Source organism: Lynx rufus, unplaced genomic scaffold, assembly GCF_022079265.1.
Source record: "Lynx rufus isolate CCGP_SWC_20201006 ecotype Redwood Valley unplaced genomic scaffold, mLynRuf1.p SCAF_24, whole genome shotgun sequence".
Classification (NCBI taxonomy): domain Eukaryota; kingdom Metazoa; phylum Chordata; class Mammalia; order Carnivora; family Felidae; genus Lynx; species Lynx rufus.
Window position 1 is genome coordinate 8,940,162 of NW_025814839.1, and position 17,261 is coordinate 8,957,422.

Below are 17,261 nucleotides of genomic sequence, written 5' to 3' on the forward strand. Positions count from 1 at the left end.
TTAATCTATTCACTCAAAACACACTTTTTCAGCATCTACGATGTGCCAGACCTTGAGGATACAGCGGTGAACAAGATGGACAAGTCACTGCCTTTATGGAGCACACAACCTGCTGGAGGAAGGTGACCTCAGTGCAACAGCACTTCATCTCCTACAGCCTTCACAACAACCTTGCGAGGACAATATGGTTCTACTCGCTTTACGTATCAGGAAACTGAGGCTTGAAGATTTTCTTACGCTTAGTGAAGTAGGCACTTCTGTTTGGAGGGGTGGGGGGGGCGGTCTGAGACTATTTAACAATCGTTATGGGATGGGCACCGGCCAATCAGAGCACTCGTCCAACCAATCAGAACACAGGCCCGGCCAATCAGGAGACAGGCTCAGCCAATCAGAACATGCACCCAACCAATCAGAGCAGAAGCCCAGACAATCAGATTAAATAGTGTTATAAATGCGTAACAGCTGCCTGTCTGTATTGCTTTGTACTGGGCAGGGATTATGACATTTTGTCCATCTGAACAATTCCTAGTTTTCAGACGGTGGTCACTGACCTCCCAACAATCAACATTCCTGTGAGATGAGCAGATATCACTGACATGCCCATTTGCCAGATAAAGAAACCAGGGCTCCGAACTGTTGAGCAAAATCTGACAAGGGGCACGTTACCAGGGGTAGCAACCCTCGGGGAAGAAGCCAGATCTCCCAACTCCTGGCCCAGAGCTTCTGGCTGTGTCTTATGTGGCTCCTAGCCAACCAGACTACAAATTCTCCGAGGTCAGGGGCTGTAGCAGACATTTCCTTTCATGATACTCAGTGCCATGGTCTGCGTGTTTGTGTCCCTCCAAAATTCATATGTTGAAATCCTAACCCCCAGTGTGGTGGCCTTAGGAGGTGGGGTCTTTGGGAGGTACTTGGGTCACGAGGACAGACCTTCATGAAGGAATTGTGCGCACATAAAAGGGGACCCAGAGAGCTTGCTTGCCCTCTTCCACCATGCAAGATACAGCAGGAACCAGGAGAGGGTCCTCACCAGATGGCCACAGAGGCACCTTGATCTTGGACTTCCCAGCCTCCAGAACTAAGAGAAATAAATGTCTGTTGTTTACACAGCCACCCAGTCTGTGGAATTCTGTTATGGTAGCCCCAGTGGACTAAGACACTTTACATATCAGGAACTCACTCGGTACTGATTACTCCATTCAGATATGGGGGCAGGTGTGGTGATGTCCAGCAGAAACCGATGAGGATCAAAACTGACCCAAACCCAAACACCATACATCATACAGTAGTGTTGATGGCCACAACAATGGTGGTCACCATCGTGATGACTGCCACATTATGCCCATCTTAAAGATGGGAAAACTGAGGCTACAGATGTTAGGTAATAAAATGGCAGAGATAAGATTTCAAACCCAAGCTTATCCAATTCTCACCTTGGCGCTTGGCCAATGGTGGGATGCTATCTGCCTTGGGAATGGCACTGAGCCTCTACCTGGTACCATGGGTTAACCTCCTCTGCCAGGCTGTGTGCTGCCTAGAGACTCCCAAGGAATGTCGGAGGGATAGCAAAGCAACTGCTTGCCAGGGATCATAGAGAAATGCAGTCCAAGGGAGATGTTTGGCGAACCGTAAGCGTTTTCTGTACCATGTGGAGATGTGTCCCCACTAATTTGGCTCATGAACTAATCTGGCCAGGGGGATACTCCTCAAAGCCCTTGAGGACAGAGACCCCCATTACTCACTGTTACTTTAGGACACTGGTTATCAGCTTCCCTGGCATTCATTCTCCATTCTTAGGCACACCCCTCCATTTCTAAGCCCAAAGGTAAAGCTCACAGTCTAGGATTAAGCCAATAAGTTAGCATCCCACATGTTTGACCCCACTGATTGGTTTAGAGGTGAGCATACGGTCATGCTGGTTGAATCAGCGAATCCCAGACCTAAACATTCTCACTCTTCCATTCTGGAACAGAGCAGGGAAGGGACTTCTGGGATCATCTTACTGCCACGTGGAGCCTAAAAGTGTAGCCATCCTGGAGAAGAACAAAGTCAAGACATACAGAGAGACTGAGGCTTGACATGAACTGAGCCCCCTGATCCAGCCATACCTGAAGCCTACATTAGTAGCCCCTGGACCTTTCAGTTACATGTGCTAATAAATGACCTTCATACTAAAAACAACAACTCAACTTGGATTGCTTGTCACTTGTGTCAAGTTCTATGTTAGTCCTACCACCACCAGGCAGGGACAAAGACCTGCTTGCTTCTAATCAACAAAATCGTTTTTGAGAGTTTTGTTTGAGTGCCTGTTTCTTTGGCCAGTTAAGGCAGCAGACCACCCATGACATCCCAAAGACTGCATCAAAGTCCAGCAACTTCAGTTCCTGCCTCGATGATGCCAAATTCAGCCGGCTCTGCAGCTCTGGAGGGCAACAAGCAAAATCCTTTCTCCTTTGTCCTCTAGATTCTGAGTAGCTGAAGGCTCACAGTGCTGGCTGCAAAGTGAATGCTCAAAAATGTTACTGTCCTTTTAAAAATACTGATGTGTGCCAGCTCCATGCAAGGCACAGTGGAAACAGTAATGAGCAAGAGAAATGCGGTCACAGCCCTTGTGGAACTGATAATGGGGGAACAGGGCATTAAGCAAATACTCATAGAAATAAACAGATGGCTGTGGATTGCGGGAAGTGCTTCAGAAGGAGAGCGCAAGAGATGAGACGAGATGCAACTGACACCCACTTGGGGAGTTAGGAAATTCTTTCCCAAGGAAGTAGAAGTTCAGATAAAGTGACGACAATGGCAGGGTGTCCAGGAGCCCACGGGTTCAAAGCAGGAGAGAACACAGTTCACTTAAGGTCGTGGTAGAATCTTAACCCTGGTTTGGGAGCCAGATTCTCATTTGTGGCAGATCACTCTGGTGGACTGGATATGGGACTGAAATGAATATGGAAAGATCCACGTGGAGACTACTGAATAGTTTGGACCAGGGTGTTGGTGATGGAGGAGGATATGGAAAAAAAAACCCGGAAGAACAGAACTCACAGTCTACAACCTATGAGCCAAATCTGCCCCCTTGACAGTTTTTGTAAATAAAGTTTTATTGGAACACAGCCACACCCATTCTGTTGGAAGAAAGTCTATGGCTCTACATGCTACCCGGCAGAACTGAGTAGTTGCGATGGAGAAGGATTTAGAAGATCAACTCAGTAAGACTTGGAAATGGGGCACTGTGGAGAGGAAGGGCCAAAGATCACACCTAGATAAAATGCAGGCTTGCTCAACTGAGGAGATGTGCAAGATGGGGTCACTAGAGACGAATTAGCTTTATCAGGGAAAGAAACAACTTTGATGAAAACAACCCACCAGGTCCCTGCTACCTAATGGAAATGAAGTCTGGCCAAATCATATGCAGAGTGCACATGCAACCTGGATGGAGTCTGAAGGTTCTAGTCTTAGCTCTGATGTGTTGTGTAACTTGCAGCCATGCATGGATTTCTCCTCCTGGAACATCAGTTTCTTCATCCGCAGAATGGGGATACAGAGGTACGAGGAAGGAATATGAATGCCTGGTGTATCCTGCACCGTTCGAGGGCAACTCTGCTTGTTACTTCTGGTCTTGTTGCTATGAAATCAGTTGAAGTACTCACCAGGGATGGCGGCAGGTTGGGGGGCGGGGGATGTTACAAAGGTACAGTCAGACACAGGTCCTCGTGACAGGGAACGGGACTGCCCACGCCAACAGTGTGTACCTGCCCAAGGATCAGGACTCACTCCAACAGATATAAATGACCCCCTGGCTGCTAATGCCAACCACTTACCGACCAATTTTTGCTGCTACAATTCCTGGTGGGAGCAATCATAACAAAAGGTCTAAGGTTGTCTATTGCATGCTGAGCCCAAACTGTTTGTGCTCAGGCAAGGACTGCAAAATTACAAAGAAAGGGTTGATGATAAAAACCCAGAAGCTGCCTCCTCTACAACATTCATAACTACATGCATCACACACACACACACACCACCAGCCCTCCTTGCACACAAAAGGTGTCACCTTTTCAAGGAAGGCACTGTTTCCTTCCCCTAGAGCACAGTCAGTAGCAGCAGAAGGGCTAACTTTCTGGCATAATAGAGAGAGCTATCAGCTGGGCATCAGGAGATCCAAGTTCAAATCCCAGCTCTGAAACCCTGGGCAAGTTCCTTCTACTTTCTGGCCTCAGTTTCTCCATCTTTAAAATAAGGGCTTGGATTCTGTGATTTCTGAGCTCCCTATCAGTTCTGACCTCTACGCTTTTATTTATGTTTTTAAATTTTTTTTAAGTTTATTTATTTATTTTGAGACAGAGAATGAGAGGGGAAGGGGCAGAGAAAGGGCGGGGAGAGAGAATTCTAATCAGGCTCCTCGCTGGACAGCACGGAGCCTGATGTAGGGGTTCTGATCCCATGAACCACGAGGTCATGACCTGAGCTGAAACCAAGAGTCAGAAGTTTAACAGACTGAGCCACCCAGGTGTCTTTTGACCTCTACGATTTCAGAACGGAAGTTACAAACTGGGAGCTCTAAGACCAAATACAACCCACAACCCGGTGGGATTATTTAATACCACCTCACACAGTGTTAAGAGATTTTTCATTGGATGCTAGCATTTTACAACTGGGAGATTTCTCATAAAAGTCACAGTTGCTGACTTCTTTAGAAAAATTCAAACACCTGGCAGCTCGGATGCACTGAAAAAGACACACCAGCATGTAAGTAACAGTTGTGCACAAACCACACAGCCTGGGTCTAACACGAAGAAACACACACAGACAAGCCCCAATTGAGAAGCGTTCTGTGGAGAAGCCGGCCCCCATTCTTCAAAGGCGTCAAAGTCACAAACAAGGAAGAAAGGCTGATGAACTATTCAAGCCTGACACAAGAACTTAATGCAATATGTGATCCTGGATCGCATCCGCACCAGAAAAATAAATTGCTATGAAATATACTATTGAGACAATTGTTGAAACAGGAATATGGGTAGATGAAAGTCTGGAGTCGATGTCAAGTTTACTGAATCCGGTACCTCTGTGTGGTTATGCAACCCACTCCCAAATGGCTCACAAGAATGAAAGAGAGGAAGTGAGCACGGAGATGTTAAAAATGAATGAATCTGGGGGCACCTGGGAGGCTCAGTGAGTTATGCGTCTGACTTCAGCTCAGGTCACGATCTCACGGTTCATGGGTTCGAGCCCCGCGTCGGGCTCTGTGCTGATGGCTCAGGGCCTGGAGCCTGCTTCGGATTCTGTGTCTCCCTCCCTCTCTGCCCCTCCCCCACTTGTGCTCTGTCTCGCTCTGTCTCTCTCTTTCAAAAATAAACATACATAGGGGCGCCTGGGTGGCGCAGTCGGTTAAGTGTCCGACTTCAGCCAGGTCACGATCTCGCGGTCCGGGAGTTCGAGCCCCGCGTCAGGCTCTGGGCTGATGGCTCAGAGCCTGGAGCCTGTTTCCGATTCTGTGTCTCCCTCTCTCTCTGCCCCTCCCCCGTTCATGCTCTGCCTCTCTCTGTCCCAAAAATAAATAAACGTTGAAAAAAAAAATTAAAAAAAAAAATAAAAATAAACATACATTAAAAAAATAAATAAATAAAAATACAAATGGATGAATCTGAGTAAAGGGGGGTACAGGAGTCCTTTGCAGTATTCTGTAACTTTTCTGTAAGTTTGAAATTATTTCAAAATTAAAAGTTGTTTTTTTTTTAAAGACTGTCATATAACCAAGCAATTCTCAAATGTTAGTGTGCGGAATCCCCTGGAGGTTTGGTGAAAATTCAGATTGCTGAACCTCCCTCAGGGCTGCTGCTGCTTCTTTTTTTAATGTTTATTTCTTTATTATTGAGGGGGGGAGAAGGGCAGAGACAGAATCCCATGTAGGCTCCACGCTCAGCGCTGAGCCCAACGCAGGGCTTGATCCCACAACCTGAGCTGAAACCAAGAGTCGGATGCAACCCACTGAGCCACCCAGGCGTCCCTCCCCAGAGCTTCTGATACAGTAGGTCTGAAGGGGGAAAGTAAGAATGTGCATTTCTAATAAGCTCGCGTGTGATACACACACTGCTGGCCTTGGACACACTTTGAGAAGCCCTGGGACACTAGTTTAAACGGTGAAAGTGACCATCAAAACACAGAAGGAGTTTTTAAAAGGCAGGATAGACAGAGGGATGGTACAGGGGACTAGTGTTTTCCATCATGAGCCTTTTTGGATCATTTTCTTTGTTTCCAGGAATACACAGCTTCATGCCTACAAAGTACCCGGACCAAGACCTGCCTGGCAAGTAGCAGGTGGTCAGTACGTGTCAGGGACCCGCTGGTATTTGAGTTTCTAAAATACAGCAAAGATGCCAGGCAATACGGGTGCTTCCTGTACCTGCTGGGGAGGGGGGAAGAAGGGATAAAGAACAGCACTTTGACCTGCTCAGTGTGGGGGAGACACACCCTTTGGGGTGCCCCAATGCGACCTACGGGGGTCCCCCCTTCAGACCGCCACCACAGAGTCAGGTCAGGCACAAATACCTCAAAAATCTCTCCTGATTCTGAGACAAGAACGTGGTTCAGGCTGCAAAGTTGTGTCAAGACACGCAGCTCCCCCTCGTCCTCTTCCGGGGGGTAATGAACCTTGGCCTCAAGCCTCATTAAACCCCATTATATAATCACCCCCGTCCCGAGTCTCTTTGCAACCCTTCCAGAGGCTGCTTTCTTGGGAGCACGCAGTTCAGCTTCATCGGTTTGTACCTGCTGCCTCCCTCAACAAATCAGGCTTCTGACTCAGCCTCGAGGCACATGAGGCCAGGCCCTCAACGGAGGGTCAACTATCTGCCGCCTTGTGTCTAAGAAAAAGCGCAGGGGGTGTTTGGCGAAAAGAGGAGGAGAGACAGGGCGGTGAGACAGGGCAAGGTGAGGGCCACGCCGTCTTTCGAGGCACCTCGCGCGGGGCAGCACTTTGTAAGACGGGGACCCGGTGTAAAACTCCAGCTGGTGCCATTAGGACCAAGAGGGGGAAGTGTGGGAATCATCAGTCACTTGTTCCCTTTGGTAACTGCTGCCCTCAAGGGCTAGACCCCCACAGACAGCTAATAAAGAAACACCCAGAAAACTGCAGGAGGCAAAAGTTGCCTGTTATTCCTCATCTTCTACCGGAGATGGCCTGGCCGCTTTCTGCAGCTGCCTGGCCCCCACAGGGACGGCTACCACCTGGGACGATGGATCCCCTGAGTATCAACACCGGAGTCTGGCAGGGCAGTGGTTTGTCAGCCAGCGTGGGTGCTGCTCTCTGAGTGAGCACGGCATGCTCACAAACATGACGATCCTTGGAGCAAGGCTGACCCCCAACACCACAATCCCCCCAGGAGGCGGGGGTGCCAGAGAGGGAACTGGAACGAGTTAAGGTCTCTGTCTGATGAGCAAACAGGTCTCGGCGAAGAGCGTCACAACCGCATTTCCTCTGCATTACAGAACGAGGCATTCAGAATGGGTGCAAACTCCACTTCCTGCTTGCCCTTGTGATCTTGGGCCAGCTACTCAAATGCTCTCAGCCTCAGTTTCTTCATCTGCAGAATGGGGATAAGAAGAGAAACTACCTGATGGAGCACTGTGAGGCTCGGGCGAAACAGTACAAGTAAACTGCTTTGCCTGAATTGAAGCTGCCTGTACCACTGTCAACACACAATAAATGCCAATTGCTATTATCATCACCATTTCCATCATTGTTACAAGTTATGCCATCATCTAACGAGCCCTGATAGCTGCCAAAGCTACCCTTTGTGGAGACTCAGTGCTCTAAGCACTCCCCCACCCCGACTGCGCTGGGAAATCTACACTCAGTCCTCATTTTGTCCTCACTACATCCTTGCCAGGTTGAAACAGACACTGGGGGTTCGGTGATTTGCCCAACAATATGTCAGCAACCACTTAGTGGCTATACTCCCCAAGTCACTTCCACCAGCCGGTAATGAACGATGATGAGTAATTACTCCTTCCCATCTAGCCGGTATTTTTTCATTCTGAAGAAGATGCTTTATTGGGGATGAGAGCGGCAGCCTGACCCAGTTCGGCCCGAATCAGAGACACCCTACAAGGAGCCAGCAGCACCCAGCTTGTTGGACCAAAACTGGTCCATGGGTGGAGGGCATCCGATCAGACACCATCTGGGCAACATGGCATGCCCAAATGAAATGCCGAACAAACGCAGCAAGGACGGACAGGTAAGTCCACTGCTCTCTACTCCTTCGGGAAGTAGATTCACTCCTGAGTCACCATCTTCCAAGTTGAGCAGCAGGGCTTAATAACTCGTGTTTTGTCCATAGTCAGCCTTAGAGAAAGGTTCCTCTGCAAGCTGGGGCTCCTGCCGTTCCCCTCCCTCCCCGTGCTCGTCACTCCCAAACCAGAAATGGAGGGTAAGCCCCAAGGAGGTGAAGTCCTCCTCGCAGGCCACGGGAGGAAGCTGGGCACTCTGAGGGTCTGGGTCTCGGCCACTCTACAGCCAGATCTGCCTAATGCTGTCCCCAGGCATCACCAGTAGGGGTGACAAGATGGCGGATCACCATCTTCACGGTCATCTTGAGCAGCAGGGCTTAATAACTCGTGTTTTGTCCATAGTCAGCCTTAGAGAAAGGTTCCTCTGCAAGCTGGGGCTCCTGCCGTTCCCCTCCCTCCCCGTGCTCGTCACTCCCAAACCAGAAACGGAGGTGAAGTCCTCTTCGCAGGCCACGGGAGGAAGCTGGGCACTCTGAGGGTCTGGGTCTCGGCCACTCTACAGCCAGATCTGCCTAATGCTGTCCCCAGGCATCACCAGTAGGGGTGACAAGATGGCAGATCACCATCTTCACGGTCATCTTCACCGTGCGGCCACAGACAGAACTGACAGTGACAAGATGCAGCTCTAGGGGCTCCCTCTGCTGGGTCAGAGGGGGGTTGGGCTGGCACTGGGGCCCAAAGGCAGAGAGGTCTTTTCTGAAGTTCACAGTAGGAGGAGAACGGGACTATTACAAGCCCGGGGGAACCAGTGCCTGACCAATGTGTCCTCTCAACCGCCCCAGCCCAGGGTCCTCAAACCAGCATTGTGAGTCAAAAGATTTGCCCAGGAAAAGCTCACTGGGTAAGCCTTAGAAACACAGAGTTTCTGGGGCGCCTGGGTGGCGCAGTCGGTTGGGCGTCCAACTTCAGCCAGGTCACGATCTCGCGGTCCGGGAGTTCGAGCCCCGCGTCAGGCTCTGGGCTGATGGCTCGGAGCCTGGAGCCTGTTTCCCATTCTGTGCCTCCCTCTCTCTCTGGCCCTCCCCCGTTCATGCTCTGTCTCTCTCTCTGTCCCAAAAATAAAAAATAAACGTTGAAAAAAAAAAATTTAGAAACACAGAGTTTCTAAGCTCTGGAATGGACCCTTACGGAGTCTTTTGTTGTACAACTGGGGAATCTGAGACCCAGACAGAGAGAGGAATTTGCTTTACCAAAGTGCAGGGATACAGGCATGGGCAAGACCATTTACCCTTCTGAGCCTCTGTTTCCTTATCTACAGAATGGGAATTATAATGCCTGCCTCAAAGTGTGTGGTGAGCCTTAACCAGGGAGGGACAGAGGTCGCACGAGCACTCGGTGGCATCCTAGAGACTGTGTTTCCTAACCTGGAGCCTGTTCCACCGGGCTGCCTGTCTCTGTCATGTGTTAGCATCAGTGGAAATGGGACCGGTCCATGGGATTCCAGCTAATATTTGAGTTACATACTCCTTCTCCTGCTGAGACTCAGATGCTACTTTCTTCCTTTATGGAAGATCAGAGGGTGACCTCTCTGCATACAAGGACCAGGACTGTCCAAACAGGCAACTGTGCTTCTAGGGTCTCGGTGCTAAGGGCTGATTTTAATTAGGGACTTTGCTCATGCCCACAGAGGAGAGAAGTCTGTCTTCTCACGTGGAGACCAGGGCAGGCATGAAAAGTTGGGAGTCATGGGGAATCCTCACAAAACTTTCCAGCAGGAGAGGAGGGATCTAAATGTGCAAGTCTGTGGTTATTTAAGCACGCTGAAGATGTTTCTATTCTGGAAAGAACTCAAGTGCAGAGTTGTGGTCAAACCCCCAGAGATGGCCATGCTAACATCACTTGTGGGATGGCGATGCCCGGAGACAGATGCAACCACCCGGCGTCATGCCAAGGTAAATTCCAAGCACTCTTAGGGCCATGGGGAAGTGGGGGGAGAAACTGAAAGGCATTTACCCACAGCCCTCAGATTAACCATCAAGCCAGAGGATGCCAACACTGCCTGGAAAAAGGAGCTAACAAACATCATGATGATAGCTACCACTTATTAAGCACTTACTGTGTGCCAGGCACCGTGCAGATGACCTGACATGCAGCAGCTGATCTAGGGAATCTATTATTATTTCCATTTTACAGACGGAGACACTGAGGCTCAGAAAGGCTCTGCCCTGCTCGAGGTCAGGCACGCTGCTCAAAAGGAAACAGCTGGGGCGCCTGGGTGGCTCAGTCGGTTGAGCCTCCGACTTCAGCTCAGGTCACGATCTCATGGTCCATGAGTTCGAGCCCCACGTCGGGCTCTGGGCTGATGGCTCAGAGCCTGGAGCCTGCTTCTGATTCTGTGTCTCCCTGTCTCTCTGCCCCTCCCCCGTTCATGCTCTGTCTCGCTCTGTCTCAAAAATAAATAAACGTTAAAAAAAAAAATTAAAAAAAAAAAAGGAAACAGAGCTGGGACTGGCACCCAGGCGCCTCCCTCCAGGGCCTCTCACCCTGTTGCTAGGACACATTTGATACGTCATCACCCCCTTTTCCTCGTCTGAGCTCCCAAGCCACCCTCTGACTGCACACAGGCTCACCCCCATGGAGCATTTACAGTCTCTCTGACCGTGATTTCTCTCGACAAATTAATAAATTGGCCTTCTGGCGTTGATATGTGTCATGGGTGCTATTTTAGTTTGCCTGATTCAGGGCCTGCTCCCCCTGGGCACTGAAATAAGCCAGGTTCTGGAACTTCTAACTGACGTCCACACGGGCCTCTTCTGGCTCTGGACCCTCAGTGGATTCCTGCGGCGGACGCATGACGCACATGTGCAGACGGTAAACTGAGCTCACCGTTCTGCCCAGGCCCACCATCTAGCGGTGCTACGTTGACTGTGTTAAGTCTTGACCTCAAGACACCGTGTTGGAGGTTAGGTGTGCCATTTTCCAGGGAGAGAAACAACAGATTGCGTGAAATTCTCAGAGGGTCCATAGCCCCCCTAAAAAAAGTCCGAAAACCCTTCTGGCAAAGGTAAAGGATAGAACCCCACGTTTAGAGAAAGGCCCCCCGCTGAATATTTGGGGGATCCCGGATCAAATCGTGTGTGATGGTGAAGCGTATCCGCTCTGGGGCGAGAAGGAACCAGGTTCAAACCCTGGCTCCACTACTCAATAGCTGTGTGGCTTTCGCCAAGTTCTTTGAGGCCCCTGAGCCTCAGTTTCCTCATCTGTACAATGGGAATAACTCGTCTGCACCATGGCTTGTCGCGAGAACTAAATGAGGTCAGGCACATGGGTGATAAGGACGCACAGGCGCTCAGTAAACACTGCTGTTCATTTATCAGACCAGCAACACGATCACCCTGTGGTTGTGCTGGGGGCCGGGGGCTTACTTCCCTCGCACTCTGGCAGCCCTCTCCTCCTCCTCAGCTTCCGGCCAATAAAAGTTGATGTCTTGGCTGGAGGACTGGCTGGGCTTTTTTCAGGGGCTCCCCTCTGACTACATCTGTGCCTGTTCAGCAAAACGGGCCTCTGGGCAGAGAAGATTAAACGCCTTCTGAAACCTCCACCCTTGATCACCAGAAAGTTCCATTTCCACTCCGAGTAATAACCATTTTGTCTCCGGCAGAAATTCGTGGGAGCAGAATGTAAAACACCCCAGGCCATGCTCGGCCTAGTTTGAACCCAAATACGTCTTTGAGATGAAAGGTTATACGTGTTGACCCGAGCGGGAGGAAAAAAAAAAATTACAAAATTCAATCATAGATGCCTTATCCACAGTGACCCAAGAGAAATCCTGTGACCGGGCAGCGGAGAAGCAGAGAGAAAAAGCTGATGTCTCCTTTAATGCCCTGCATACTTGCTTCCCTCTGTTATCCCTCCACACCCGCAGACAGAAAGAGTAGGAACAGGGGGACCAATGACAACAGCCAGTCAACCCCCCAAGTGCTAATTACGCCCCTTCCCTTCAAACCATCCCAAGGGGCGTGAACGGTGCAGGTGGGAGGGAGATGAGCCTCGCGTTCCAAGCATCTTACGAGCATCTTCTCAGAACGGGGAGCACACACCTGGCAGACAAGAGGGTTCAGCAGCCCCGGCGGGGCGGGCGGGTGACTTACTTGCAGAGAAGTTGGCCTCGGTGTGGACGGGAGGGGTGGAGGGCAGGAAAGGTGCATGTCCCACAAAGAAAGAGCGGAGAGAGCGCTCCGACAGGAGCGGCGAGCGCTGCTGAGATGGAATGTTCTCGCAGCTGCCCACGCTGCTGTGAATCTTGAGGTTCAAGGGCTTGCTTTTCTTCTTGGCTCTGAAAGGGAGACAGAAGCAGATGAGAGGGCAATGTGTCCGTCATTGCACACGAACTGAGAGGGGGCGGCCCCCATGTCGTTCAGCTGGTACCAATGTCCACCTCCCGTGTTGACCTGGCCCTGGTGCTGTCCTATCCAGACTTCACTGAGCTCCAGTCACCAGCTGGGTGCTGTTTCTCCCCTGTGACCCTTGGCTGGTGCTGTCCGCACTGCCCAGAATACCCTCCCCGTCCCTGCCTGGCTAATCCCCATCTGTCTTCTCTGACTCCGCTCTGGTGTCCTCTCCTCCAGGAAGCCTTCCCTGATACTCCCCTTCCCTTCTTGCCTGGGTCAGGTGTTCCTCTTCCATTCTTCTACGATATTCTGTATGTATCCCTGTGGCTGTACTTGCCTATTTTCCCAAATTTGTTCTTTTAGTGTCTGTCTCCCAAGTGAACTGTGGGTCTTTGAGGGCAATGACTCTGTAGTGTTTGTTTCTCTGTCCTTGGCAACTAGCACAGAACTGGCACACAGTAGGTGCTCATTAAAAGTTTATGACATGACCAATTGGATTATGACTGGCACTGAGCATGCTGCCTTCTAATTCCTTGAAGGCAGGGACCCTGTCGTTTTCGTTGCTGGATCTCTCAGACCCTGGCTCGGCACCCGCTGAATGGAATGAACCTCTGGGGTTGGTTTGGAAAACTTCTCCCCTTCCCGAGGAGCAGTTTAAGAGGGTGTGATTTGGCACAGCATCCAGAACAAACCACTCTGCCCTCCCTCCACCCCCATCCTTCCCCTTCCCCCCACCCCCCACCACGGCCCCATTCAGGTCGGGCCCAGAGTTGGGCGCCATCTTGTGGCCAAAGTGAACCCTCCTTGCAAATTTTCTCTGTTTGTAGGTGGAGAGCCCAGGAAGGTGCCTTAATTAAAGGCTGGAGGCCTCCCACACACGGGCAGCCTAAAAGTCACCCTCTCCAGGAGGTCTGCTGCTCATCAGCTTTAAGGAATCTAAGTGCGCCTGCAAAGTCTCTCCCTCACTGCGTTGGGCTGGCAGCCCCACTTATTATCTCCCTGGGGGTCTGAAGCAAGGCCCAGGAAAGTACTTCCTGTTACAGCAGCACACGTTAGCTGGCTCTCCCTGCCCGAGAGGGAAACAAGGCATTTCATTCCACAAGAGTCTCCAAATGGGGGAGATTCACAGAGTAGGCATCTACACCGAGGCAATCTAATTTTGGAGTTAAACTCGGCAAGCTTCGGGATCAGTGAGACCGGGGCTCAGGTCCTGACCGTGACCTCAGGAAAGTGATCTCCTCTCTTTGTGCCTCAGTTTCCCTACCTGGACAATGGGGAAATCAATAGCACCTACCTAAGAAGGATGTCGTGACAATTCTACGAGATGACGTGCTTGGCACAGGGCCCTGCACAGAGCGAGGTTACCTGTTGGGAACCTCACTGTGACCATGTTAAACTGGGTGTCCATATAGCATGGAATTAACCTTGAAGAAGCCAAAAGTTGAAGCGAAGCCGTGTTTTTCACCTGAAACATCCAGCAACTCTCAGCCCACCGCTACTCTTGGCAGGTGAATAGGATGCAGTCATATCCTCTGGCAAGAGATCCCATCATTAGTTCCAAAACACTGACAGGAGCCTTGAGGCACTGGGCCACCAAATGACAAGCCAGATCCCTTGTATAAGGAGAACCAAGTCTAAGCCCAAGTTTAGCAGTAGTTCAGTGACTGCAGAGAGTCAATTTGCTTTACCAACTCAGGGCCACAGATGGAGCAGAGAAGGGGTATATATAAATAAATGTTAGTTGGGTAGATGGATGGATAAAAAGGTGGATGGATGGATGGATGAAGAGATGGATAGATGGAAGGAAGGAAGGGATGTAAGAAGGATGGGTGGATGGATGGATGCGTGGATGGATGGATGGATGGATGGATGGATGGGTGGATGGGTGGATGGGTGGATGGGTGGATGGATGGATGGGTGGATGGGTGGATGGGTGGGTGGATGGATGGACGGATGGATGGATGGATGGATGCGTGGATGGATGGATGGATTGGTGGATGGGTGGATGGGTGGATGGGTGGATGGGTGGATGGATGGATGGGTGGATGGGTGAATGGATGGAGGGGTGGACGGGTGGATGGATGGATGGATGGATGGGTGGATGGATGGATGGATGGGTGGATGGGTGGATGGATGGATGGGTGGATGGGTGGATAGATGAATGGATGGATGGGTGGGTGGGTGGATGGATGGATGGATGGATGGGTGGATGGATGGATGGATGGATGGGTGGATGGATGGATGGGTGGATGGGTGGATAGATGAATAGATGGATGGGTGGGTGGGTGGATGGATGGATGGATGGATGGATGCGTGGATGGATGGATGGATGGATGGATGGATGGATGCGTGGATGGATGGATGGATTGGTGGATGGGTGGATGGGTGGATGGGTGGATGGGTGGATGGATGGGTGGGTGGATGGGTGAATGGATGGATGGATGGATGGATGGATGGATGGATGGGTGGATGGGTGGGTGGGTGGATGGATGGATGGATGCGTGGATGGATGGATGGATGGATGGATGGATGGATGGACAGGTGGATGGATGAAAAGGCTGAAGAACAGAAGGATTATGGATGGATGGAAAGGTGGATGTAATGAAGGAAGAGAGGATGGAAGGATGGAAAGACAGGAGGAAGAGAGGGGAGGAGGAAGAGAACGTGGAGAATGAATGGCTACTTGATCGAAGTAGGTGGAAGGAAATCACATATCACTTCCCGCCCACCGAGGAAGCCTTCATGGACAGAATATGGGACTCACCTTTACCATTTGCCCTCATTACCCAGCACACTCAGAGGAGAAAACAGACACAAATGACTGTGTCCAATGACTGTGACTGTGTAAGATTCAGTGCATATTTTGCAGTATATCCTGCAGGTGTAATTAAAAAGAACATCCTCTCCAAGATCTCAGGATGTCAGAAACCTATTGCATAAATGTCTTCCCTGGACTCGGGGCCAGTTTGGGGGAAAGCAGCAAAGCGGGATGGCACAAAGCATCGGCGAGGGCAGCTCCATCCTTTGGGGCCGTATGAGCCCCGGGTGGGCCATGCTGCTGTCTACACAGGCGGGCAAGTCGGAGCTCCCTGACATGGCAGGCTGTCCTGACAGCAGCCCCAGGGCCGGGTGGAGCTGAAGCTGCACGTCTCATTCAGCTCAGGGGCCATCATCCGTGCTTAGGGAAAATGCACTGGTTTCACCAGGTACCGCAAAGGGTTATTCATTCCAGCACTGGAATCGAGCCAAGTTCTTCTGACCTTCCTGGAGCCTAATTTGCATGGACTATCTAAACGAAAAGGATCCTGAGAAAACTCTACCTCTTTGAATTGGATCATTAGTCTCCATCTGCAGCCACACAGCTCTGGGCCAAGCCACTCTCCTCCCTCAACTCAGCTGCTGCTGCTGTGTCGGAATCAGACCCTCAATCCCACTGCTTTTTGGGTTGTTTTTTTTTTATTTTATTTTTTATGGTCTTTACCTTTTATTTATATTGAGGCGAAATTCACATCATATATAGTAACCACTTTAAAGTGAGCAATCCGGTGGCATAAAGCACATTCACAATGTTGTGCAACAACCATCCCTAACCAGTTCCAAAATAGTGTCATCGCCCCCAAACAAAACCCTGTACCCACTACGCAGTTTCTCTCCGCGCCCTGCCCTCCAGCCCACGACAACTACCGACCTGCTTCCTGTCCCTTTAGATTTGTCGATTCAGGGTATTTCGTATAAATGGATTTACACAAGATGTGAACTTCTGCGTCTGGCTTCTTTCACTGAACCTAACGTTTCTGAGATTCATCCATGTGGTAACAATGTATCAAAACTTCATTCCTTCCCATGGTTGAATAATCCCATCCCACTTTTGATTCTTTATAATCTATTCTCCACCCAGGCACCGAAGCGAGGTTTTAAAGAGCCCGCATTGTAACATGTCACTCCTCCGTGCCCCCACCCTCACCCCCGCCCCCGTGCTTAAAAACTTCCAAAGGTTTCCTTACAAAAAGCTTCAAGAGACCCTCAGGGATCACCCTCTGGACCATCCTGCCAGTGGAGATCCACTTTAGGCATCCCTTCCTTAGAGACACAGTCCTCAACCCTCAGAACTAGTCAGATCTCCAGGTCACATGTGCTCCTAGCACTAAATGCTTTTCCTTCACACAGTGCATCCCGGTTGGTGTTCTGCTGCTGCTTAGGTGGTTACTGAGTGGATGTGCGTCTCCCCCCCTCCAGTTTGTGCCCACCAAACACGGGATGGACCTGTCGCCCAGCACCTAACACAAAGCAGGCAACCCACGGTTGCAGAGCTAAGACCAGAAGCCAGGCCTATGGACTCTCACCCAAGCTCACGTGCCTCAACTCGAGCAAAGACAACCTGGCACCTTCTGTCTTGGGAGGATTCTAAAGGAATGCAGCCCAGTTTCGATCTACAAGCCAGGAGCCCTGCGCTGCCAGCCATCTTCTCCATTAACTCCAGCTGTGGGCTCCTTGAGGGCAGAGGCACACCTGATTTCTTGTGCCACCCCTGGCCTAGGTCCGGCAGGCAGCCCTGTACTCCAAAGGCTCTTGATCAGTGCCCACTGGTCAGCCAGCACCTCAGAGCCTTGGCTGCAAAGATCACGGAGGGGGTCCCAAACTGATGAT

General features: G+C 50.6%; 1 protein-coding gene across 1 annotated transcript in view; it reads right to left on the minus strand.

Moving 5' to 3' along the window:
- KSR2 (kinase suppressor of ras 2) overlaps window positions 1-17,261 on the minus strand; it is a 427,363-nt gene that overhangs the window by 160,699 nt on the left and 249,403 nt on the right. Inside the window, exon 5 of the mRNA XM_047088271.1 lies at window positions 12,375-12,559. Within this exon, the coding sequence (XP_046944227.1) occupies window positions 12,375-12,559 (185 nt within the window). The remainder of the gene's footprint in view (window positions 1-12,374; window positions 12,560-17,261) is intronic.